The sequence below is a fragment of the Salmo salar genome, chromosome ssa23, assembly GCF_905237065.1.
Source record: "Salmo salar chromosome ssa23, Ssal_v3.1, whole genome shotgun sequence".
NCBI lineage: Eukaryota > Metazoa > Chordata > Actinopteri > Salmoniformes > Salmonidae > Salmo > Salmo salar.
Window position 1 is genome coordinate 38,474,724 of NC_059464.1, and position 27,980 is coordinate 38,502,703.

General features: G+C 43.5%; 1 protein-coding gene across 1 annotated transcript; it reads right to left on the reverse strand.

Moving 5' to 3' along the window:
- Positions 1-3,930: 3,930 nt before the first annotated feature.
- kbtbd13b (kelch repeat and BTB domain containing 13b) lies at positions 3,931-6,805 on the reverse strand. The gene has a single exon (XM_014170008.2). The coding sequence runs from the start codon at positions 6,602-6,604 to the stop codon at positions 5,120-5,122; it is 1,485 nt and encodes a 494-aa protein (XP_014025483.1). The 5' UTR covers positions 6,605-6,805; the 3' UTR covers positions 3,931-5,119.
- Positions 6,806-27,980: the final 21,175 nt, after the last annotated feature.

Below are 27,980 nucleotides of genomic sequence, written 5' to 3' on the forward strand. Positions count from 1 at the left end.
CTTCCAGTTGAAGCTCGCATCCGCTACAAGACCATGGTGCTTGCCTACGGAGCTGTGAGGGGAACGGCACCTCCGTACCTTCAGGCTCTGATCAGGCCCTACACCCAAACAAGGGCACTGCGTTCATCCACCTCTGGCCTGCTCGCCTCCCTACCTCTGAGGAAGCACAGTTCCCGCTCAGCCCAGTCAAAACTGTTCGCTGCTCTGGCACCCCAATGGTGGAACAAGCTCCCTCACGACGCCAGGACAGCGGAGTCAATCACCACCTTCCGGAGACACCTGAAACCCCACCTCTTTAAGGAATACCTAGGATAGGATAAAGTAATCCTTCTACCCCCCCTAAAAGATTTAGATGCACTATTGTAAAGTGGTTGTTCCACTGGATATCATAAGGTGAATGCACCAATTTGTAAGTCGCTCTGGATAAGAGTGTCTGCTAAATGACTTAAATGTAAATGTAAATGTACAAAATCAGCAGGGGATCAAATACTTTTCCCCCCCACTGTATATTATATGATTGATTGATGAGCAACATAAAAAATGGTAACCTGCCGATGACAGTTGTGTATGCTATTACACTCAGAGTTGACCAGGTTCTTTCTGAGCTTCAGTCTGCATTCACTGCTTTACAAAAAATCTTTGTTGAACTGAAATATGTGCTGAAATGCAGATAAACCCAAGTGTATGTTACTCTCCAGAACACTTAAAAACGTATCTGATGATTTGTACTTTGGATGGTGTCCACATTGACCGTGTCCTCGCTTATAAATATCTAGGCATCTGGATAGTGTCACGCCTGCTCCCGCTCTAAGGCACCAGGCTCCCCAGCATTATGCACTCCTGCCACCATCATTACGCACACCTGCCTTCCCTCCGCACGTGCATCAGTGATTATTGGACTCACCTGGACTCAATAACCTGTCTATTACCTCCCCTATATTTGTCAGTTCCCCATCTCTGTTCCCCACTGCTGCATTAATGTTCGTATGTCTTTGTATACCCGTGCACTGAAATCAGTTTTACCAAATTTCTATCAGCGTGTTAAATGTGCAACCAGAGGGAAAAGAACTCAACTACACTCCACACACAAAGAGGCATACAAAGCTCTCCCTCGCCCTCCATTTGGCAAATCTGACCATAATTCCATCCTCCTGCTTACAAGCCAAAATTAAAGCCGGAAGCACCAGTGACTAGATAAATAAAAAAGTGGTCAGATGAAGCAGATGCTAAAGTACAGGACTCTTTTGCTAGCACAGACTGGAATATGTTCCGGGATTCCTCCAATGGCATTGAGGAGTACACCACGTCTGTCATTGGCTCACATCAACACCATCATCTCAGAAACCCTAGACCCACTCCAATTTGCATACCGCCCCAACAAATCTACAGATGATGCAGTCTCTATTGCACTCCACACTGCCCTTTCCCACCTGGCCAGGCACAACTCCAACACCATCATTAAATTTGCCGATGACACAACAGTGGTAGGCCTGATCACCAACAACAACGATGAGACAGCCTATAGGGACGAGGTCAGAGACCTGGCCGTGTGGTGCCAGGACAACAACCTCTCCCTCAATGTGATCAAGACAAAGGAGATGATTGTGGACTACAGGAAAAAGAGGACCAAGCACTCCCCCATTCTCATCGACGGGGCTGCAGTGGAGCAGGTTGAAAGCTTCAAGTTCCTTGCTGTCCACATCACCAACAAACTATCATGGTCCAAGTACACCATGACAGTCATGAAGCGGGCATGACAAAACCTATTCCCCCTCAGGAGGCTGAAAAGATTTGGCATGGGTCCTCAGATCCTAAAAAAGGTTCCACAGCTGCACCATCGAGAGCATCCTGACTGGTTGCATCACTGCCTGGTATGGCAGCTGATCGGCCTCCGACCGCAAGGCACTACAGAGTGTAGTGCGAATGTCCCAGTACATCACTGGGGCCAAGCTTCCTGCCATCCAGGACCTCTATATCAGGCGGTGTCAGAGGAAGGCCCTACAAATTGTAAAAGACTCCAGCCACCCTAGTCATAGACTGTTCTCTCTGCTACCACACAGCAAGCGGTACCAGAGCGCCAAGTCTAGGTCCAAGAGGCTTCTAAACAGCTTCTACCCCCAAGCCATAAGACTAATGAACATCTAGTCAAAGGGCTACCCAGACTATTTGCATTGCCCCCCCCCACACACAAACACACATTCTCACACACACTTTCCACTCTCTGTTGTCATCTATGCATAGTCACTTTAATTAACTCTACCTACATGTACATACTACCTCAACTAACCGGTGCTCCCGCACATTGACTCTGTAACGGCACCCCCCTGTATATATTGTTATTTTTTACTGCTGCTCTTTAATTACTTGTTACTTTTCTCTTATTCTTATCCGTATTTTTTGAAACTGCACTGTTGGTTAGGGGCTCGAAAGTAAGCATTTCACCTGTTGTATTCGGCGCATGTGACTAATAAAATGTATTTCATTTAATTTGTTCTTGTCCTGTTACCTGTCTGTTCCGCATTAAATGTTCAACTCCCCGTACCTGGTTCTCATCTCTTGCGTCAGACCTTACAGATAGATTAAAATCTATCTCTTTAAAAGAATATTGATGAGTTAGTTAAGAAGTTAAGAATAAAAAGGGTCTTCTTCTATAGAAATAGGTCCTGCCTCTTGCTAAATAGCAGAAAGCAGATTATTCAGTCGATGTTCCTACCGGTTCTAGACTATGACAATATTATCTATATGAATGCAGCTGGCACTATATTAAAGCTGTTAGATGCAGTTTATCATGTTTTATTACGGGCTATAGGTGCATGCATCCGTGTGTTCTTTACCAGAAAGTAGGCTGGCCCTCTTTGATGTCACATAGGCCGATTCATTGCTCTCTTTTTATTGATAAAGCTCTCTTACAAAAACTTCAGCTGTACCTAACATCATTAATAACCTTTTGACGTACAAGTTTCCATACCCAGTCTCAGGGATCGCTAACTCTAGAGATCCCTTTGGTCTCCTCAGAGTTAGGTAAATCTGCGTTTAGTCTTTGCACCCCATGTATAGAACAATCTACCACTAGATGTACTGGTGCCTCTCGGGCAGTTGAAATTGTTGATTGGGGCCCTCTTTGCTGAGGTATGTGATTGTTTCTCTTGAGTGTGTTTTCCAATCTTGTATATTTGTATTACGTTGCATTTGTCAACTGTGTATACGCAGGGCTCCCTTATTCTCAATGGGACTCCCTGATAAAATAAATGTGAAATACAAAAAATAAAAGAATGGGAAGGGTAGTATAACAGTGATCTGGAGAACACACAGATCATGTCGTAACACGCTAATAATGTGATGCACAGAGCAGATGTTCATATGAAGGTCATGCAGAGCAGTAGTCCTTTCCACACTCCAGTAGTCTGTGCATGATTTGTGTGTTTGGCTCCAGCTCTAGACTGTCGAGACGTTAGCTTGCACGCCTCTCTGCTGGCGTCTAGCAGGCAGATGGGAGGGGTGATGGAGGACGCTACATAAGGACGCTGTCCCCGCCTCACCCCTGGGCTTTTAATTTTGAGTCAGGATGGACATATTTAGAATTGCTGGCTGCGGTGGCGTGTACCCAGCTGCCCACTGTGCCTATCTCTGCCTGGTATACACAGCGCTTATACTCCCACACACTCTCCGTCAGTCAATGCCAACAGGAAACCAAGGCTGCAGCCCGCTAAAAACAGAATCTTTGTGTTACGGGAAAACTACAGTAGCTCTGAAATGCAGAGGAATGGGAGCTAAGAAAGAGCTTGGACATGACTGATGAGATGGACGTTGTTGTGCATTGTGATCGAATCACTGACGTGGATGTATTGACTGAGACATATTTCTTGAGTCAAATTGAAAAAATAATGCTCTATGCTTAAGGTGCCTTAGTCTGTGGATCTGGACTCTAGATGAATGATAATGGTAGATTTATTGTCACGTGAAAGAAACACAAATAACTCATATTTACAACACAGCATATAACTTAATTTACCATTTCTAAATGATGGCATATGACTTGCAATCCCTGAGTAAGTCCTACAAAATCACATGTCCTGGTGTGTTTAATGATGTTTTCTAATCAAAGTACGATTACAGCTTGTCCATGGCTTCCCTGATTCAACCGAAGTCTTTCTTTCTTTGAATCTGGCTGCCAAAAACATGGGTTTTACACCAAGCTTTAGAATAATCAAGATATTTTACAAAGTTCGCCTAAATTGAGTCTTGAATGCATTGTTGTCCTAACTTGACCTACGAAGGCTCTCCTCCACTTGAAAATGCCAATATCCCTTTGAACAAGGTTACGACAGGATTTTCCACTGTTATGTCTTACTGTTTATATTACAAATAAAACGTAATTGGGAAAAAAACACCCAGAGTGCAGACCTTTGTCCTTTTTTATTTCAAAGAGTATATCGAGCATATCACATTCCTGGATATTCAACACACAGTGATGAAAAATGTCACACATCAACTGAGGAACTAATTTACCTGTCACATAGGTCTGACACACTCTTACGTATTGACCTTTTAGACCTGGCAATGATTCACGGGGCCTAAAGGGCGGCAGGTAGCCGAGCAGTTAGAGCTTTGGGCCAGTAACCGAAAGGTTGCTAGTTTTAATCTCCAAGCCGACTAGGTGAAAAATCTGTCAGTGTGCCCTTGAGTAATGCACTTAACCCTAATTGCTCAAGGGTTGCTCTTGATAATGGCTGGCTGTGGCCCCACTCTCCGAGGGTGTCTCAGGGGGAGCTGGGATATGAAAGAAAACACATTTCCAATTCACACATGCATATAAAACACACTTGTACATGTGTGAAGTAGGACAAATATAAGCAGCCACCATATTATTATTATAATTCACACTTTCAAGGAATGGTCACACAAATCCACATGAAAGGCCAAATATATCTGAATCTATCTCAGTTGTAGGTCTTTTCATTGAGGCAATGTTTAGTTTGGTTTTTCAGAGTCATACTCTGAAACTATATCCATACCTTCGCCGGTTTGCTCAGCTGGCAATTAATTATCGCCTGTAAGATCCCATCTACCTCATCTTCTCAAGGGAATTTCTCAGATCTGATCAGGGGTCTCTTTTCTCTCAACATTGTCCATATCCATCTGGGATGCCATTCAATATGGACCCTCTGCGTCCCTTGGGCAGCCTAAGAAAAAATGTCCACAAGGAGCCACTTCTTGGGAAACCCTTCATCTGGTTCCTGGGCTTCCATGTTTTCCCCTCAATAGCGTACTCCAAAGTCATGGTTCGGTTCAGCGTGTAAGCCGAGTCGCCTCTCACCACGGCTGTGAACAGGGAGCCTTTGCTATTGGCAAAGTGCCCTGGCAAGGCTGTCCACTGGCCTGTGGTGAGGTTGTAGCAGTCCATCATGCATCTCAGGAAGTCATCTTGTGGCCCATTACGCATGACATACAGGTTATCCCGGTGAGCCACCATGGCGTGGCCGTAGCTCTGATGCCTTATCAGAGTGCTGACAAGCAACCACTGGTCTATCCCGGGCAGGTATTCATAGATTTCGGTGGTCTCCATGGGCTTCCACAAGCACACAAATATCCGGCCCATGCCCTTGGTGCACGCTGCTCCGGTGACTGGTCGAGGCAAATGTGCCACAAATGACCACCTTCCAGTCGCAACTTCGTAAGTTTCCACTGATGACATGATTGTTCGCTCGTACTCGCCCCCAATGGCATAAAGACATCCATCCAGTCCCACGAGAGAGAAGTTGTACCGCAACTGTTTTGGACTGGCTATCATGGTCCACTGGTCAACCTCCACACTGTAGCAGAAGCAGGAGTCCACAGCGTACTTGCGGGCACCCTGCACCTGTATCCCTCCCACGACATACAGCTTGTTGTCCAGAACGGTCAGTCCGGCCATAGAGGTACTGGCCTCTAGGGGTAGGTCTGTGAGGACCTTCCAGTTTTTCCCATCATCGTCCAGGTAGCACAAAGTCCTGTTGCCAGCATGGATGGTTTCATCCACACCACAAGTCGAGTGGGCTCCAACTGCTACAAATGCGCTAGGAACCAGTGACTCTACATACGCAACAAGTTCTGTCGGTAAGCTTTTCCTGACTTCGACCTCTAAGTCATGGTACATGTTCCGGATAAACAGTGCAGCAGCATGGTAGAGGGTCATTAGGCCAAAGGTTGCTGCGGTGTGATACATTAGCAAACAGTTATCAGAGTCGATCAGGTCCATGAGATGTTTGGCAAGAGGCTCCACCTGCAGGAAGGCAGCGCATTCTATGGCCTCCACGATTTCGTCAGCATCCAGGATAGGTCTCTTGCCTCGTAAAACCACCAGTGCGATCAAGAATCCTCGAGCACACAGACCCTTCAAGTGGATTTCCTCCTGCCGGCATTCTTTCATCCCCGAACGGTAGAGAGCTTGGAAATACTCGCAGCTCTTGACCAGGAAATCTCTCTCTTCTGTAAAAACGGAACCCTCCACTACTAACTTTAACTTGGCTATCCCTAAATCATGTCCTGGGACCCGATATGGCAAATCCCTTTCGCACACTGCATTATCACAGCTGTTCCATTCCATAGCCTCATTGTTAGACATTGCGGTTGTTATTCCTCCAATTATATAATTTTGAATAATATTTCAAACACAAACTAAGTTAAACGAATAAGAGATAACATTTCCGAAAGACTTCTCTCTAGAACCGAACAAAACAGAAGTGGGTCTGCATATAGTTGGTCTACTCCAAAGGGAGGTTCCATTCTTTTCACAGCTATGGAAATAGCACTAGCTATACATAGCGCAGGACCAGCAACAGACATCAGTTGCATGTTGAGGTCAGAACTGCAAACAGCTTCCCACCAAAAAGGAGGTCAGGGATATCTGTTAAAAATGCAATACATCAATAATATTAAGTTTGCTGACAACTCTGTCATTCATGACCAATGGTAAAGGCCAAAAAGGCCAAAATGATGTATCACATTTAACACACCATGGAATAGTATGACCCACATTTTACCATTGTCATGCTGATAAAAGATAAATATTCCATCTCTATTGAATAAGCCCTGCCTTAGTAAATGGTAATGATTTCTAGCTCAATTTCAATCACAATGGCAACAAGCCTATCAGATTAAACATCTCTAATAACACTTTAATGGGGCTTCTCAGATGAGGAAGCAGCCTGCTCCACTCACATTCGTAATCAAAGGTAATTAACAAAGCCCGGAAGCGTGGAAATGGGTTAATTGTAAGGTCAAAGGTCGCCCTGAACTGCATTAAAGTCTCTTCGTGAAGTTAACCCTCAGCCCCACTTATTGAAACTCATTAGCTTCACTCAACCAGACAGCATGGCCCTTCTGGTGCCAGCCATCGTTTCCATGGAAACTGGCCTGCAAGACGTATTCTCTGTTGTCGCACTTTGAGCTCTGACCTGTGGAGGTCACATGATCTAATCTAAGTCAAGAGACTTCTCGTGCCTGTACTCCTGTGCAACGCACCACCACGTGGATGCACTCAAGGCTTAAATCCATTCACATGGTCATCATAATGTATGACTATCAGTCATGTTGACGAAATTAAGTGCTGTTCAAAGTTTGAGTTTAGTCACTCATAGCGATTAAACCATGTGCTAATGTACTGCATTTCACAGCTGTAAGACTTACATAAATATATACACATCTATACAGTATTTACACATATATACAGAGTCATACAGTATTCAGGAAACATCAATTCATATCTTGAAGGAGACTATGATTGTCACCCTGTGAAACTATCATGAAGCACCACAACATGCGTACTATCAACATTATTAAGACAAGATGTAACTAGCAACATAGGGAGACACAATCAGAGGTGATTTAAGTCATATACTTCTTACAGTGCTGTATATTGTTCGCTTCCTAGTCTACAGATGCTGTAACATTCCCATTAGACCTCAACACAAACAACTAGGTGAGGGCGGTAGTGAGGAAGAGTCAGCTGACCACTGTCAGCCAATCAGTTAAGATGATGAGGGCGGTAGTAAGGAAGAGTAAGCTGAGCACTGTCAGCCAATCATTTAAGATGATGAGTCATAGTGAAGCAGACTAATGAGGCAGAAGTCACATGACCTCAATGTTTTTGTTTGGATAACCGTCCTCCCCCTCCCGCACCCCAACACCACCACTACAACGCACGTACACACACACACACACACACACACACACACACACACACACACACACACACACACACACACACACACACACACACACACACACTTTCACACACACTTTCACAGTATTAAAAGTAATTTGTATCAGACTGGATTGCTGTTGTGTTGTAATGCGATTTTGTAAGGAGACTATTATGAAAGCTGGGTCACACACAAGCTCCAGGGACTCTCATAACCAGATTGTTCTGCACAAACTGAACGAGGCATTTCATGAAGTGTTGGCTATTGTATGCATTTTCAAATTATATAAAGTTTATGAAACGAATTTCACAAGCGTCTGTGCCTACTGGGTGTTTGCAGGTGCAGGCATGCATTGAATTCCAAAGAGTAAACGTAGGCAAAGGAATTTGAATCCTCTCAAAGTCCAAAATGCGCCAGAGCATGATAAAGTAGAATCACATAGTGGAGATGTTTTCCCGTTTAGTCTGACCCTTTCAATCCAAAAACACAGGCCATCCATGAAATCAAAGGTATATTTTTAACCATGTTAAGAAGCTGTATACTGTTTGTTTACAATTGCTTTGTTTACAAACATTGGAGTAAGACAAGCATATATTTGGGGTTCTGATGGGGCACGACAGTTGAAATAAGCTCATGAGGCATTTATAAGTCATATTCTTCAAGAATCAATGGGTATATATCATTAACTAAACAAAATGTAAAATGTATGTAGCATCTGCCGACTGCACCTTTAATATACATAAATATATACACATCTATACAGTATTTACACATATATACAGAGTCATACAGTATTCAGGAAACATCAATTCATATCTTGAAGGAGACTATGATTGTCACCCTGTGAAACTATCATGAAGCACCACAACATGTGTACTATCAACATTATTAAGACAAGATGTAACTAGCAACATAGGGAGACACAATCAGAGGTGATTTAAGTCATATACTTCTCACAGTGCTGTATATTGTTCGCTTCCTAGTCTACAGATGCTGTAACATTCCCATTAGACCTCAACACAAACAACTAGGTGAGGGCGGTAGTGAGGAAGAGTCAGCTGACCACTGTCAGCCAACCAGTTAGGATGAGGAGTTAAAGTGAAGCGGAATAATGAGGCAGAAGTCACATGACCTCAATGTTTTTGTTTGGATAACCGTCCTCCCCCACCCGCACCCCAACACCACCACTACAACGCACGCACACACGCACACACACACTTTCACAGTATTAAAAGTAATTGGTATCAGACTGGATTTCTGTTGTGTTGTAATGCCATTTTGTAAGGAGACTATTATGAAAGCTGGGTCACACACAAGCTCCAGGGACTCTCATAACCAGATTGTTCTGCACCAACTGAACGAGGCATTACATGAAGTGTAAGCTACCGTGTGAATTTTCAAATAATAAAAGGTTTATGAAATGAGTTTCACATGGCCGGCTCTAGCCTTTTGGGGGCCCTAAGCAAGATTCGGTTGGGCCCTTCCCACCCCACACCTTGGAGCAAAACCTTTTTTAAGTACATTTCCTGCAATTGTACACATTTTGCCATGGGGCGTAGAGAAAATGTTGCAGTTTTAAAGCAAGTTTACAGCAGTTATACAAATTCTGCCATGACTTATGCCATGTTAACATGATATCTGAGTGAAAATGACTAACAAAATCAATGGGGGCCCCCTGGAGATCAGGTCCCTGGGCACATGACCTCCGTGCCCGGTCAGTTTTCGGCCATGATTACTACATGTTTAGATAACTGGCTAGACTTACTACCAATGTAAAAAATGTTAGCTAACATGGCTAATTGAGTGACTGTCAATGACTGACATGACTGACATAACTGCTGAATGCACAACCAAATTTCAAAATTGCACCTGGTGTACTCGACTATTCTTACTCAAAATAGTAAGTTGAGACCCTGATTGAGTACCCCCCCAAAAAAAAGCTGGCCCTGGAGTTTCATAAGGATTTGTGCCTAACGGGTGTTTGCACGCACAGGCAAGCGTTGAATTCTAAAGAGTAAACGTAGGCAAAGGAATTTGAGTCCTCTCAAAGTCCAAAAGGTGCCAGAGCATGATAAAGTAGACCCACATAGTGGAGATGTTTTCCCGTTTAGTCTGACCCTTTCAATCACAAAACTCTCACACTGTGACGAAGTATGTCATGTGTTGTGGCTCCTCTCATTACCTATGCCCTTGGCTGGAACAACAGAGCGTAACAGGACCCACTGATTGTAATCCCTGCAAATGCATATATGTTCTGTGTGAAGTGTCTTTAGCTTTTCATTATTGCTCTTCCTCAACCACAGAAACTACAGTCAAGCTTTGTTGGATTGTATTTTCATAGCGGTTGTGGTGTAGGGGAAATCATAATCTAGGCCTACTATCATAACTTTCATTCAAAACATAGAGTGGAAAACAGAGTGGACTCCATTCATGAACGTCTAAGGAGGAGCGAACAGTGCAGGGGTGACTTTCCCTCCAAAGGTCAGGGAGAAACTCTATCACATCAGGACGGGTTAAGGGCTTATTTATGATGTATCGTGTAGCCCTGTTACACCTCAAAAGTTGATAGGAACATATTAGGCCCCCCCATGAATTACGCACTTGGAAGGTGAGTCTGACACCTAGGAATTTGGGTGACAGAATGATAACTTGCCAGTGGTGAAACGCTGACACTGTTTAGTCACTAATCATCCCTGTCCAGGCCCTTAGTCAGCAGCAGCACACAGGCTATCAAATGAAATGAAATCAAATTTTATTTGTCACATGCGCTGAATACAACAGGTGTAGAACTTACCTTGAAATGCTTACTTACAAGCCCTTAACTAACAATGCAGTTCAAGAAATAGAGTTAAGAAAATATTTACAAAATAAACTAAAGTTAAAAAAAATCGAATCAGATCAAAAAGTAACACAAAACAATTACATAACAATAACGAGGATATGTACAGGGGGTACCGGTACGGAGTCAATGTGCGGGGTACATGTTAGTAGAGGTAATTTCTAAAGAGACTATTCACAGATAATTAACAGAGAGTAGCAGCAGCATAAAAACAAAGGGGGGTCAATATAAATAGTCCGGGTGGCCATTTGATGAATTGTTCAGCAGTCTTATGGCTTGGGGGTAGAAGATGTTAAAGAGCCTTTTGGTCCTAGACTTGGCTCTCCGGTACCGCTTACCATGCGGTAGCAGAGATAACAGTCTATGACTTGGGTGACTGGAGACTTTGACAATTTTGGGCCTTCCTCTGACACCGCCAAGTATATAGGTCCTGGATGTCAGGAATATAGGACCCAGTGATGTACTGGGCCTTACGCACTACCCTCTGTAGTGCCTTATGGTCAGATGCTGAGCAGTTGCTATACCAGGCAGTGATGAAACCGGTCAGGATGCTCTCGATGGTGCAGTTGTAGAACTTTTTGAGGATCTGGGGACACATGCCAAATCTTTTCAGTCCCCTGAGGGGGAAAAGGTGTTGTCGTGCCCTCTTCACGACTGTTTTGGTGTGTTAGCACCATGACAGTTCATTGGTGATGTGGACACCAAGGAACTTGAAACTCTCGACCCGCTCCATTTCAGCCTCGTCGTTGTTCATGGGGGCCTGTTCGGCCCGCCTTTTCCTATAGTCCACAATCAGCTCCTTTGTCTTGCTCACATTGAGGCAAAGGTTGTTGTCCTGGCAAGGATCCAGTTGTAGAGGAAGGTGTTTAGTCCCAGAGTCCTTACCTTAGTGATGAGCTTTGTGGGCACTCTAGTTTTGAACGCTGAGCTGTAGTCAATGAACAGCATTCTCACATAGGTGTTCCTTTTGTCCAGGTGGGGAAGGGCAGTGTGGAGATTGCGACATAGTTAATAAGGAGTTGCTGATGTATTAGCGTGACCTATTGTGATCAATAATGTATACAATGTTGTTTTCAACTCTAGTCTGTGGATTAAACCCTACTCAAAGCTGTAACCTACATTTGTTACAATTGATGTCAGAGGTGGGATTATGCCACAGCCAGGCCAATGTTGTTTAGCAATGTTGCTTCTTAACTCAGTACTCGAGGACCCTGATAACAGGTGCACAGCCTTTGGCACAGTCAGTAGGGTGTTGGGTTGTCAAGCATGATGTCATTGGCTCCCACTCTTGGCTTGCCAAAAAATGTGATACAATATCTCTGGAAAGTGTCATTTGTAAGCATGACAATTTAGTCCGAATTCATTCTATGTATTATGTAACAAACAACAATTAAATTAAAAGTCTTTCATTTTTATTATTTTGGCACAACAGGTTCTGCTGCCCTTTAGGGTCCATTTTTAGAGAAAATAGATCCACTCTGAGGGTGACCTCCCTGGACTGTAAATAAAGGGCTTGATTGGAATTGGGGGGCAGGTGGTCGAGGGGTGGGGGAGATGGGCAAGTCACAAGTCACTGACGCACAGAGAGGTCACAGAGGGCACAACCGCAATAGGAGTAGAGTGGTGGTGGTGTTGGAAGGGGGTAGGGGGTAGGGGGTGGGGGTGGGGGTGGGGGGTGGGGTTGGAAATGGATGTAGCGTCACAGGTGCAATGGGGAAAGGGTAGAGGGGGGGTTACTGCCAGATTGATCTGATGTAATATTAGACTTTGTGTGTGTGTGTGTGCGCACATGTGTGTGTGTTAGGATTGCGACGGTCATGGAATTTTGGATGATGGTTATTGGTCAGCCAAATGACCGCTGTCACCATAATTACCGCACAAATAGCAACAAAAATGTAATGTTTTAAGACAGCACATGTTCTCTTCCGCTACTGTACAGTCCATGTTACAGCAGAAACGGACTTAACCGCACTAATGCCCTGCCCTCCAGTCTACAGGCAGTTGTTCTATCCACAATTTAGTTTTTTATCTACGGTTATGTGGGTTATTTAACTTTCATGACGGCCTTCATCAATAATCGTTGGTTACACAGTTATATGGTAATTGTGCCAACCCTGGTGTGTGTGTGTGTGATGTGTGTGTGTTTGGGCAGAGAGGAATACCCTCTCACCAAAAGACTGAATAGATCAGCATGGGAATAACGGTGAAAATGACATCTCAGTAAATGACCTTGTATGATATTGACTCGCTGGTGGAAAAAGAAAGGGATATTACTAATAGATATATAAAACTTAGATGACCATTTTCAGAATGTTCTCCCATGCAATAAGAATACATGTAGCATGACAACCACACACTGAATGCAATTTGACTTGAATGTTATTCTCTCTCTCTCTCTCTCTCTCTCTGATCAAGTGTACAAATACAATCATTCAAACTCTCTCTATGATCAAGTTTACAAACACAATCATTCAAACTATAGAAATAAAATAAAACCCAGTGTGATGAGCTAGGCTACAATGGGGCAAATTCACTAGATAGGTATTTGACTTGACTTAAAAATGTGTACACTAAAATTAAGCCACAGTCTTTTTTCTTAATGCAATTCATATGTTAACAGATGTAAAAGTTCCAGCTCAACAAATAGTGTCATCTCTCTTTTCTCACATCTCGAGCATCATGTCATAGAGCCACTAAAAAGTCCAATACAACAGCAAACCCAGAGTTCACACAGTAGGCCCAAAAACTTAACAAGGCTTCGAATTGGTGAAACCAAACTAGTTTATTGTAGTTCACATCAAGGTAAAGTTCAAACTAATTAAGTTGACAGTACATTAAAGATTTCAACTGAAAATGACTTAAATGACTGACAGATTGTTTGTTTAGGGTCTTTTTGTACATGAAAGCCAAGTGCTTGATGCAATGCATTTACAAAATAGGCTCAACAGCAAAGGCTGTAGTGTAAGGGCATTTTGTAATACATGGTTATAACAGGGTATTAAGTGCATTGGGGTGTACAATTATGTCTGAGTGTGTGAGAAAGAGAGAGTAAAAGCAAAGTACAGAATGATTACCCACCATGTAATTTCCCCAGCACACCCTAAATATTAGCTAGATCATTCCAATCAAGGTCATTGTCAGTGCACGTGCATCGCTAGCTCTATGGAGCACCAGTTCCAGGTGCATTATGAACTTGAGCTACCAAAGACCTAATTGAGCAACGTCAGTGCCAGGGCCAATGAAAGGAGGCCTGCTGGCATTGTAAGCGATCCACTCTGCATTTCAGAGAGAGAGAGAGAGAGAGAGAGAGAGAGAGAGAGAGAGAGAGAGAGAGAGAGAGAGAGAGAGAGAGAGAGAGAGAGGCAGTAAGGTGAATGACCTGTAATGATATCATACTTACTTAGAGCAGGCCTCCATATTCTGGTCACTATTTGGCAGGGCTTAGTGGAAGATCCACTCATGGAAGGCAGCTGTCAGGCAGCAGGTGTGTGGCAACATTGGTCTGTAGTGGATATTTTTGAGCCCTGATTCAAGTATACTTGTCACTCAAGCAACAAAAGTGAAGTTTACATTCTAATTTTCACACAAGCATACCACCTAGAATGCATGACTAATATATTGCTTAATTATATGATTGCTTCATGGTGTGATTGCTTCGTGGTGTGATATATTCAGGGAATGATTGCTTCACGGTATGATTGATTGAATTTTAAATCACATGATAAAAACAGACAATTGAAATGCCTTGTGTTCAAGAGCATGGTGAATGCAAACAGTAAATGGAGTGTTGAGTGTGTGTCCGTGTCAGCCAATTGCATGTGTGTTTGTTTTCTCACCCAACAAACAACAATAAAACAGGGTGTGTGTGTGTGTGAGTTCAATGACAGACTACAAAGGAGAGTTGACAAATCAACATATCCACTGAGGGGTGTGTGGTCAACAACCAATCAAAAACCAAGGGTGGGAACATACTCCACCAACAGAAGAGCAGTGTGTGTCAGTGGTTATTATTTTAAGGGCATTGAGTTTGGCATGACAATATTTCAGTCATATATTAATATATTGTCAGCTGTTGATAGGTCTAGAATTATCCCCTAGAAGTGACCTATAGTACATATGTGCACAGTGCCTTTTACAAGGTCTTAAAGTACTTTGCATTGTATGGGGGCAGATTATCCCATCCACTACAGCAGCCATTTTGTAAAAGGAAGGAGTAGGTAGACGTTAACCCGAAATGGCCATCCAGGGTGAGATATTTTTGTATCACCCTCATGGTTAAGGTTTGGTTTTGAGGTTGGGTATATCTGATCCTAGATCTGTAGATAGGGGCAACTTGGGGTAATCAGATCAGATGTCCATGATACTATAAGTTGCAGGTTGGGCATTCAGCCAGTATACCAGGGTAAACACTGTTGTGAAAGTGCGACGGGACCTAGTGAGCACTGAAAGTCAGGAAGAGCTTTGAGTAACATCTGCTGTTTTTGTTGTTGTTGTTGTCTTTGTCATTTCCATTGTATTTCATCTTATCTATAGATAAATATCTCATAGACAGCCGGTGGCACCTTAATTGGGGAGGAGGGGCTCATAGTAACGGAATCAATGGAATGGTATCAAAAACATCAAACACATTGTTTCCATGTTTGATACCATTCCATTTAGTCCATTCCAGGCATTATTATGAGCCCCTCCTGTCATGTTTATTTATAAACTGACAGCTTGATAGGCAATGTGAAGTTGACAGCTTTCACCATGGTGGTGTCACATTTCTTTCCCTCTGGGATGGGGAGGAGGAGAGGCATGGGGTTTGGTGTTCCTCCCCCCTCTCACCCCCACCAATATCCTTGATTTCCCCCTTAGCAACATCTAAATGTAGTCTGGCTAACAACTAACTCTCGAAGTCCTCCAGTGTGTCACAGCTCTTCCTGCTCTATGAGCCACTTGGGTCGCGTCAGCCAGGCTAATCTACATGTACATCACCATTTTAATATTTTCTTTAATTAAAGTTGGAATCACATTTGTGACATCAAATTTAAAAAGGAAATTAACTTAAATAGGGATCAGGCAATTAAATAAATGTTAATAAAAACACATTTTATTACTTTGCTTTAGTATTCATCAGGAAAGTGAAGAAAACAAATCATTAAGAAAAATGTATCACAAATGTATAATATATCATTCATTAATATAATGTATTTGAATAGAATTACCTACAAAATGATTTGCTATTTGAATTATCTCTCTGACTATAGTACCAGCGGTGTAGCAGTAAATAATATACTACTATGTTATTTTTCTCTGGCACAATGTTCAGGGTCAAGCTTGTATCTGGCAATTGACTGACAGCTGAATGTACTGAGGAGACAAAGTATTCAATTTTTACTTAGAACAGTAGAACATGCATATGTTACCCAGATGAAATGGATTGAGTAGAATGAACATTTTCACAGGTGGCAGAGTTCCATCTTATGTGGCGTTGGACCCATACTTTTGGTGAATTTGGGAATTTTGTTTTCATGCAAAAATATACAATTGTATTGAGCCCTTAATTTGTATGGGTCAGTCAAATGATTTTGTTATAGAAAAATATCTATTCCACCCGTTCTATCTGTCTGTGAGGCATCTGACACTGTGACAGGTAACTGTCAGAGGGTCTGTGGGTCGAGGCAGAGCAAGGAGCCAGAACAGCCACTGTCAGTTGTATGGCCTATGGAGAATGCACAGTTTGCAGGATTTCATGCTGAGTCATATGCGGAATTTCTGATCGATCCCTAATCCCTAACCACATACACCCGAAAACACAAAATTACAGAAAGAAAGAAAATGTTCTTTCCTGTCAGAAAGGTACATGCTAATTCCTCATCTTTCTTTCTTTCTTTCTTTCTTTCTTTCTTTCTTTCTTTCTTTCTTTCTTTCTTTCTTTCTTTCTTTCTTTCTTTCTTTCTTTCTTTCTTTCTTTCTTTCTCTGTGTCTCCTTCTCCATTTCCCCTGGAGCGTTCCATCTGCTTAAACTCTGATAAATGCCTCGCTGGCAAAAGAAAATTGAGTGGCCCCATCAATCCCAGTGAAAGTCGAGATATTACCAAGAGGACTGAGGGCTTTTTTTTGTGGCGCACAGAGATTCAGAGGTGGGAGGGGCGAGTAGAAAGGAGGAAGGCAGTAGTGACCTAGATTCAGCGGGGCACCCAGACATAATACGACAGGTCACATGATGATGGCGATGCCTCAGCCAAAACAATAACACTGGAGATCTGGGAGTGAGGAGGCCGAGGGCAAGGGATTCTGGGATATCTGCGTCGGAGAACGCTTTGATCTCCTAACTCCTTGCAGGTGCTGTGAGGCAGTTCACCACAGGAGAAATCAGTTCTTAGGATGGAATCCTCCCCAAAACAAATGGCTCTGATCTCAAAGAAGGAGGCAATGTGGCTAACCACAGGAATTCAAAGTTTTTACAGACAAGTGTATTTTTTGCCTGATTCCCCACATTGGCTCCCAACCATTCACCTTGTCAGCGCAATGTTGTTTACGATTCTCAGGCCCCACTCCACAAAACAAAGATACATATGGACATTTTGGAGACTGTTTTGGTCTGATATAAGCAATGATAAACCATGACAGCTCATGGGAAACCCTGTTCCATCTGAAACTAAAACCACAACAAAGTTAGACTGGATAATATAACCCTACGAGTCAGAACGAGACCAAAAGCACCTTTCTCAGGCTTCACCTACACCATATCCACATTCCATCAATTGCAGAATTATTGGAATTTTAATTTCACCTGCCCTGCCCAGACTAGACATCATAGATGGTTTCAAATAAAAAACAATGTTGTCACATGCTTCAAAGACAACAGGTGTAGACTAACAGTGAAATACTTAAAGGTCCTTTTCCAACAATGCAGAGTTAAAAGATAAGATTAAAAAATATATATATTGAAATAGTGACACAGTGAATAACGAATGATAATAATGAGTAAAAATAGCATGGCTATATACTGTATAGGGAGTAGAAAATAACATGGCTATATACAGGGGGTACCAGTACAGAGTCGATGTGCAGGGGTACGAGGTAATTGTGGTAGCTAGGTACTGTTCATATAGGTAGGGGTAAAGTGACTAGCAGCAGTGTACAGTATGTGGTGAGTTCGAAAGTGTGTGTGTGTATATGTGTTGCGGTGTCAGTGTAAGTACAGTTGAAATCGGAAGTTTACATATACCTGAGCCAAATACATTTAAACTCAGTTTTTCACAATTCCTGACATTTAATCCTAGTAAAAATTCCTTGTCTTAGGTCAGGTAGGATCACCACTTTATTTTAAGAATGTGAAATGTCAGAATAATAGAAGAGAGAAAGATTTATTCAGCTTTTATTTCTTTCATCACATTCCCAGTGTGTCAGAAGTTGACATAGACTCAATTAGTATTTGGTAGCATTGCAAAATTGTTTAACTTGGGTCAAACGTTTCGGGTAGCCTTCCACAAGCTTCCCACAATAAGTTGGGTGAATTTTGGCCCATTCCCTCCTGACAGAGCTGGTGTAAGTGGGTCAGGTTTGTTGGCCTCCTTGCTCACACACGCTTTTTCAGTTCTACCCAAAAATGTTCTATGGGATTGAGGTCAGGGCTTTGTGATGGCCACTCCAGTACCTTGACTTTGTGGTCCTTAAGCCATTTTGCCACAACTTTGGAACTATGCTTGGGGTCATTGTCCATTTGGAAGACCCATTTGCAGCCAAGCTTTAACTTCCTGACTGATGTCTTCAGATGTTGCTTCAATATATTCACATAATTTTCCTCCCTCATGATGCCATCTATTTTGTGAAGTGCACCAGTCCCTCCTGCAGCAAGCACCCCCACAACATGATGTTGCCACCCCCGTGCTTCACGGTTGGGATGGTGTTCTTCGGCTTGCAAGCCTCCCCCTTTTTCCTCCAAACATAACGATGGTCATTATGGCCAAACAGTTCTATTTTTGTTTCATCAGACCAGAGGACATTTCTCCAAAAAGTACAATCTTTGTCCCCATGTGCATTTGCAAACCGTAGTCTGGCTTTTTTTATGGCAGTTTTGGAGCAGTGGCTTCTTCCTTGCTCAGCGTCCTTTCAGGTTATGTTGATATAGGACTCGTTTTACCGTGGATACAGATACTTTGTACCTGTTTTCTCCAGCATCTTCACAAGGTCCTTTGCTGTTTTTCTGGGATTGATTTGCACTTTTCGCACCAAAGTACGTTCATCTCTAGGAGACGGAACGCGTCTCCTTCCTGAGTGGTAAGACGGCTGCGTAGTCCCATGGTGTTTATACTTGCGTACTATTGTTTGTACAGATGATCGTGGTACCTTCAGGTGTTTGGAAATTGTTCCCAAGGATCTACCAGACTTGTGGAGGTCTACAATTTTCTTTCTGAGGTCTGATTTCTTTTGATTTTCACATGATGTCAAGCAAAGAGGCACTGAGTTTGAAGGTAGGCCTTGAAATACATCCACAGGTACACTTCCAATTGAATCAAATTATGTCAATTAGCCTATCAGAAGCTTTTAAAGCCATGACATCATTTTCTGGAATTTAAAGGCTGTTTAAAGGCACAGTCAACTTAGTGTATGTAAAGTTCTGACCCACTGGGATTGTGATACAGTGAATAATAACTGAAATAATCTGTCTGTAAACAATTGTTGGAAAAATTACTTGTGTCATGCACAAAGTAGATGTCTTAACCAACTTGCCAAAACTATAGTTTGTTAACAAGAAATTTGTGGAGTGGTTGAAAAACAAGTTTTAATGACTCCAACCTAAGTGTATGTAAACTTCCGACTTCAACTGCATGTGTGAGTGTGAGTGTGTGGGTAGAGTCCAGTGTGTGTGCATAGAGTGCAAAAAAGTGTCAGTGCAGGTAGTCCTGGTAGTCATTTGATTAGCTATTTAGCAGTCTTGTCTATAAGTCTTATGGCTTGGGGCTTGAAGCTGTTCAGGGTCCTGTTGGTTCCAGACTTGGTGCATTAGTACTGCTTGCCATGCGGTAGCAGAGAGAGCAGTATGTGGCTTGAGTGGCTGGAGTCTTTAATTTTTTTTTACACTGCTTGGTATGGAGGTCCTGGATGGCAGGCAGCTCGGCCCCAGTGATGCACTGGGCCAAATGCATTACCCTCTCTTGCGCCTTGTGGTTAGATGCCAAGCAGTTGCCATACCAAGCAGAGATGCAGCAAGTCAAGATGCTCTCGATGGTGCAGCTGTAGATCTTTGAGGATCTGAGGGCCCATGACAAATATTTTCAGCCTTTTGAGGGGGAAGAGGCGATGTCATGCCCCTCTTCACAACTGTGTTGGTGTGTTTGGACCATAATTGATCCTTAGTGATGTAGCCCCCGCGATATGACACTTTTCAGGGAAGTTAGAAACAAATATACACAGGCAGTTAGGAAAGCAAAGGCTAGCTTTTTCAAACAGAAATTTGCATCCTGTAGCACAACCTCCAAAAAGTTCTGGGACACTGTAAAGTCCATGGAGAAAAAGAGCACCTCCTCCCAGCTGCCCGCTGCACTGAGGCTAGGAAACACTATCACCACCGATAAATCCACAATAATTGAGAATTTCAATAAGCATTTTTCTACGGCTGGCCATGCTTTCCAACTGGCTCCCCCACCCCGGTCAACAGACCTGCACCCCCCACAGCAACTTGCCCAAGCCGCCCCCATTTCTCCTTCACCCAAATCCAGATAGCTGATGTTCTGAAAGAGTTGCAAAATCTGGAGCCCTACAAATCAGCTGGGCTAGACAATCTGGACCCTCTCTTTCTAAAATGATCTGCCGCAATTGTTGCAACCTATATTACTAGCCTGTTCAACCTCTCCTTCGTATCGTCTGAGATCCCCAAAGATTGGAAAGCTGCCACGGTCACTCTAGACCCAAACTGTAACAGACCTATATCTATCCTACTCTGCCTTTCTTAGGTCTTCAAAAGCGAAGTTAACAAACAGATCACCGATCATTTCAAATCCCACCGTACCTTCTCCCCAATGCAATCTGGTTTCCGAGCTGGTCATGGGTGCACCTTAACCACGCTCAAGGTCCTAAACAATATCATAACTGCCATCAATAAAAGACAATACTGTGCAGCCATATTCATCGACCTGGCCAAGGCTTTCGACTCTGTCAATCACCGTATTCTTATCGGCAGACTCAAAAGACTTGGTTTCTCAAATGACTGCCTCACCTGCTTCACCAACTACTTCTCAGACATAGTTCAGTGTGTCAAATCGGAGGGCCTGTTGTCCGGATCGCTGGCAGTCTCTATGGGGGTGCCACAGGGTTCAATTCTCGGGCTGACTCTTTTCTCTGTATACATCAATGATGTCGCTCTTGCTGCGGGTGATTCTCTGATCCACTTCTATGCAGACAACACCATTCTGTATACATCTGGCCCTCTTTGGAAACTATGTTAACTAACCTCCAGACGAGCTTCAATGCCATACAACTCTCCTTCTGTGGCCTCCAACTGCTCTAAATGCAAGTAAAACTAAATGCATGCTCTTCAACCGATCGCTGCCCGCACCTGCCCGCCCGTCCAGCACTCTGGACGGTTCTGACTTAGAATATGTGGACAACTACAAATACCAAGGTGTCTGGTTCAACTGTAAACTCTCCTTCCAGACTCACATTAAGCATCTACAATCCAAAATTAAATCTAGAATTGGCTTCCTATTTCGCAACAAAGCATCCTTCACTCATGCTGCCAAACATATCCTCGTAAAACTGACTATCCTACCGATCCTTGACTTCGGCGATGTCATTTACAAAATAGCCTCCAACACTCTACTCAGCAAATTAGATGCAGTCAATCACAGTGGCATCCGTTTTGTCACCAAAGCCCTATATACTACCCACCACTGCGACCAGTATGCTCTCGTTGGCTGGCCCTCGCTTCATATTCGTCGCCAAACCCACTGGCTCCAGGTCATCTATAAGTCTTTGCTAGGTAAAGCCCCACCTTATCTCAGCTCACTGGTCACCATAGCAGCACCCACCCGTAGCACGCGCTCCAGCAGGTATATTTTACTGGTCACCCACAAAGCCAATTCTTCCTTTGGCCGCCTTTCCTTCCTGTTCTGTGCTGCCAATGACTGGAACAAATTGCAAAAATCACTGAAGCTGGAGACTCATTTCTCCCTCTCTAACTTCAAGCATCAGCTGTCAGAGCAGCTCACAGATCATTGCACCTGTACATAGCCCTTCTATAAATAGACCATCCAACTGTCTCATCCCCATATTGTTATTTTTTTTACCTTTGCACCCCAGTATCTCTACTTGCACATTTATCTTCTGCACATCTATCACTCCAGTGTTTAATTGCTAAATTGTAATTACTTCGCCACTACGGCATATTTATTTCCATTACCTCCCTAATCTTACCTCATTTGCACACACTGTTTATAGATTTTTTCTATTGTGTTACTAACTGTGCGTTTATTTATTCCATGTGTAATTCTATGTTGTTGTTTGTTTTGCACTGCTTTGCTTTATTTTAGCCAGGTCGCAGTTGTAATTGAGAACTTGTTCTCAACTGGCCTTCCTGGTTAAATAAAGATGAGATAAAAAAATCTTTAAAAATGTGGACACAGAGGAACTTGAAGCTCTCGAACCACTCCACTTCAGTCCCATTGATGTGAATGGGAGTGTGCTCAGTCCTCCGTTTCCTGTAGTCTGAGATCAGTTCCTTTGTCTTGGTGATGTTGAGGGAGATGTTGTTGTCCTAGCTCCTCACTGCCAGGTCTCTGACCTCCTCCCTCTAGATTGTTTCATCATCATCGGTGATCAGACCTACCACAGTCATATTGTTGGCAAACTTAATGATGGTGTTCAAGTCGTGCACGGCCACAGTCGTGGGTGAACAGGGAGTACAGGAGGGGACCAAGCATGCACCCCTGAGGAGCCCCCATATTGAGGGTCAGCGTGTCGTATTTGTTGTTTCCTACACTCACCACTTGGGGTGGTATGTCCAGGATCCAGTTGCAGAGGGAAGTGTTCAGTCCCAGGGAGCTTAGTGATGAGCTTCGAAGGCACTATGGTGTTGAACGCTGAGCTGTAGTCAATGAATAGCATTCTCAAGTATGTGTTCCTTTTGTCCAAGTGGGAAAGGGCAGTGCGGAGTGCAGTAGAGGTTGCATAATCTGTGGAGATTGTGTCAATAGAGTTTTGAATGTATCTAGCCCACAATCAACACAGGCCAGGCAAAAGTTGTTAAATGGTCACATACAGTATATTAGTTAGGCAACAGGGAGATTGGATATGAATGGAAAGTTGGATTGGGACTAAAATGGGACTTTGGAGAACATTTTATTTGATGTTGAATTTTATTTTGATTAATTGTAAATGCATTATGCAACTAAAAGATTGCTCTTCTAGAGCCTTTTAATCAAATTCTGCATTTGCATGTAAATATACCTTATATTCTGATACTGGGCTGTTTTCAGGACCGTAATATGCAGATAGGTGGGTTGACCCAGAATGAATTTGAGGTAAGCAAAAATGAAACTGTGCTTAAGAATCCATCTACCACCTTGGTAAATTATTGATAGATTTTAGATGGTCCATTGTGAAAAATATTTTTTTCAAATAGTTATATATTCCCCCTTCTCCCTAATTCTATGCCGTGTCTGCCCAATGCCTCAGCGGTATGGGTTCTGACATGCTCGTGTTACCTCAGACTCACACCTCACTGGTGACTGGAGGGAACGTGACAACTCCCTCAGTGTGCACAGCTTGGAATGATACGCACAATGAGGTTAACAACCTCAGGGGGATGCTTGGAATGTGTGTGTGAGTGCGTGTGCATGTGCATGTGTGTGTGTGTGTGTGTGTGTGTTGGAGGCAATCTGGTTTTAATTACTCTGTCAGATTACTTTCTCTCGAAGCTAAGGCTACACCAAATGACATTCTGAAGAGAAGGTTATCTTTGCTCGCATTATGGAAATTATATTTCTTGTTGGAACATCTTTGTAAGGAAATATAGAAACCCCTCAGTACATGACTTTATTCTTCTGAATGTACCTATAATATGATCTAAACTGAGTTTCTTTAGTGCAGCAGCAGCTTGTTAGCACAGATGTCGGGTCTTAATTTAAGCCAGTTTCACACAGCAGGAAATCCTGCAGCGACAGGACATTTGAATTGTTATGTGTATTTTAATTAATGGACATCTTTTGTAGGGGTTGATACATTTTTAGTTAGGGCAAATCAAGTCAGATATGTTAAAGTGGAAATTACAAACCTTTGAAGCCTTTTAAAATTCTTGCAACAACAGGATGATCAAAATAAGATACAGCATCTGTAAATCATATTTCAGAGGCTATGTGCTAATTAGAGTATTTCCTGTGTCTGGTCCTCGGGTCGGCTCAGCTGCCACATCAGCAGTCTCCTCATAGTGGAAAAAAACATCATAAACACGGGCCCAATTACAGCACACAGACAACACAATGTCTGAGACGCAGATGCAGAGCACAGGGAACAGGGAAAGAGACAGTCAAAGATACTTAGATGCAGAAATACATTCATGCACGTGCGCACACACACACACACTCAAGGGCACGCACATGCACGCACACACACACAGAAAAGGCTAAGAAAGACCATACGGATCGATTCCGTCAATGATATATCAATTACAGAAACTACCACAGAGATAGACACAAGGAGAGACAGTCCCAGACAGGAACCAAAAGACGGGGTAAACAGAGAGTGACAGAGACTAGAACAGACAGCTTCTCAGAGTTCTGTGTGTTCCTCCCAGACATCCCCTGCCTGCTCATCTGTGACTCTTTAACTATGCATCCTTCACAAACACGCTGCCACCTTGGACCCTGCTGCCAAGTTTACACACACTCACCGTGCAGTATCTCTGAATTGTGTCTGTGTTTGCTCCAGCCCCATTGTTTGCATTTCTTAGTATACCCCAGCTGCTACAGACATGATAACTTCCGATGAAGAGTGAGGGGGAGGGGGAGGAGGAGGAGTAGAGGCCGGAACAGAAAAGGAACAGCTGGCTACATCTTTGTAATGCTCTTTTTCCCCCAAGACCAGACGTTACTACGCTTCATCCCACAAGAACATGCATGTCAAGGAGAGGTCATGATGCTATCAGGGGTGGGTTCATCTGAGCTTTTGTGCTACATATAGGAATAAGTGCACTGATATACTGACAGGTGAAATCGGTACATTTTCATTTATTTAGGAGATGGAAGGGACTCTGAGGGAGCCATACACAGCTTAAAAGAGGTGTGTTCTTTATAGATACACTACATGACCAACAGTATGTGGACACCTGCTTATGGAACATCACATTCCAAAATCATGGGAATTTATGTATATGGAGTTGGTCCCCCCTTTGCTGCTATAACAGCCTCCACTCTTCTGGAAAGTCTTTCCACTAGATGTTGGAACGTTGCTGCGGGGACTTGCTTACATTCAGCCACAAGAGCATTAGTCACGTCGGGAACTGATGTTGGGTGATTAGGCCTGGCTCGCAGTCGGCTTTCCAATTCATCCCAAAGGTGTTCGATGGGGTTGAGGTCAGGGCTCTGTGCAGGCCAGTCAAGTTCTCCCACACATTTTCTGTATGAACCTCGCTTTGTACACGGGGGCATGGTCATGCTGAAACAGGAAAGGACCTTCCCCAAACTATTGGCACAAAGTTGGAAGCACAGAATCGTCTAGAAGGTAATTGTATGCTGCGTTAAGATTTCCCTTCACCGGAACTAAAGTGCCTAGCCCAAACCATGAAAAACAGCCCCAGACCATTATTCCTCCTCCACCAAACTTTACAGTTGGCACTATGCATTGGGACAGGTAGCATTCTGCTGGAATCCGTCAAACCCAGATTTGTCCGTCAGACTGCCAGATGGTGAAGCGTGATTCATCACTCCAGAAAATGCGTTTCCACTGCTCCTGAGTCCAAAGGCGGCGAGATTTACACCACTCCAGCCAATGCTTGGCATTGTGCAAATTAACCGTAGGCTTGTGTGCGGCTGCTCGGCCATGGAAACCCATTTCATGAAGCTCCCGACGAACAGTTCTTGTTGCTTCCAGAGGCAGTTTGGAACTCGATAGTGAGTGTTGCAACCGATGACAGCACTCGGTGTCCCTGTTCTGTGAGCTTGTGTGGCCTACCACTTCGCGGCTGAGACGTTGTTGCTCCTAGACATTTCCGCTTCACAATATCAGCACTTAAAGCTCTAGGAGGGCAGAAATTTGACAAACTGACTTGTTGGAATTTTGTGATGGTGCCACGTAAGGCCATTCTACTGCCAATGTTTGTCTATTGAGATTGCATGGCTGTGTGCTCAATCTTATTCATGTCAGCAACGGGTGTGGGTGACGTAGCTGAATCCACTCATTTGAAGGGGTGTCCACATACTTTAGTATGTATAGTGTATGTCTGTCTCTGGTCTATAAACACACACACAGTCGCCCTCCAGTCTGTAACTGGTAACACACAAACACACACCAGCTCCCTCAAATACACATGCTAAAGTAGTTTTACACACACAATCCCCCCCCAAGACACACACTCTGACAGCTTTTTAAAAACAGCTGTGTTTTATTCTCAACCATCCCCAGTCTCCAGTCATCACTCTCTTTCAAGCCCCCGTCAAGTGACCAAGACCAAAGGAGCCTTTAAAGAAGCTGCAGGATCACGTCAGGCACTTCAGAGGGTGCCCTGGTGGTCGATAGCGGGGGAGCAGTGGAAAGGGTGCGTCGGTGTGCGTGCGTGAAGGTTCCCAACACTGGCCATATTTAGAAACAGTTGTTCAAGGGCTCTCCCTTTCTTCAAAGCTCAGCTTGAAATAAACCGCTGGACTCAGTTTGCATCAACAGGGACGCAACCCAGACCCAGACAACAAAGGCTATCTAAGCTCAAAGCTACCTGTCATTCCAGCTGAGATCTGAGGTAACAGGGATTCAGGTGGCTACTACGTTTGACAAATGAGCATAACATCAATGTTACAACTTCTGAGGGCTTGAGAGGAGTTTTAGTTGTATCACAGTTTAGCCCAAGCACAAGGATTAAGCCAGGGTTATATGGGTCAATAACCTCGGATGAACTATCATCCTGTTCTATACATTTACCAATTTAAAGATGGCTTCTCTGGAAATAAGATACTCCAGTTTGATAGTTCTTCAAATGTGTCCCCTATTCTTGTTTATCAGTGGTTGCTGGCGGCACTTCAAATGGGGAACATGAGCTCATAGTAATGGAATGGCCTCAAACACATCAAACACCTGGTTTCCATGTGTTTGATACCCACTCCGTTCACTCCAATCCATTCATTATTATTAGCAGTCCTCCCTTCACCAGCCTCCTCTGTTGTTTATATCCTTGCACAGTGTGACAAAGCCAGAGGAAGAATTAGCTTGCTTTCTTTCCACAAGTCCTTGTAGAGTTGCACTGCACAGCGGGGCTTGTTAGAAGTAGGTAATAAGTGGTTCAGTGACCCTCTCCTTAAATGTCGATAGACTCCTTAAATCCCTGTGACGCCAACACTCCACCACTCTCCATTTTATCTCCGCTGGGACGGAGTGTGTGGTCTTTACTACCATACTGACACCCTGGCAGCCCGCCCACTAAAGCAGGCCCATATTTGGTCTGACTGCTTATATCCTCCTCGAACCCTCTCAAGTGTGTGTGTGTGTGGGGGGTTACATATAAATACTAACACACGCCCCCCACACATGCACATGCTTCACGCACATTCTCACAAAAGCACATGCACACACAATCTCTCTCCACAGACAGCACACACACACACATATAAATGCACACACACACACAAACATACTGCTCAAGTGCAGTGATATTTGTTCAAACTAGTAGCCACTTGTGTAAATGTCAGACAAAAGGAAGAGTTATGTTGAGAGGTGAATGTCAAAGGAAACTAGCTGACAATAAAGGAAAAGTATCTGGGGGAAAC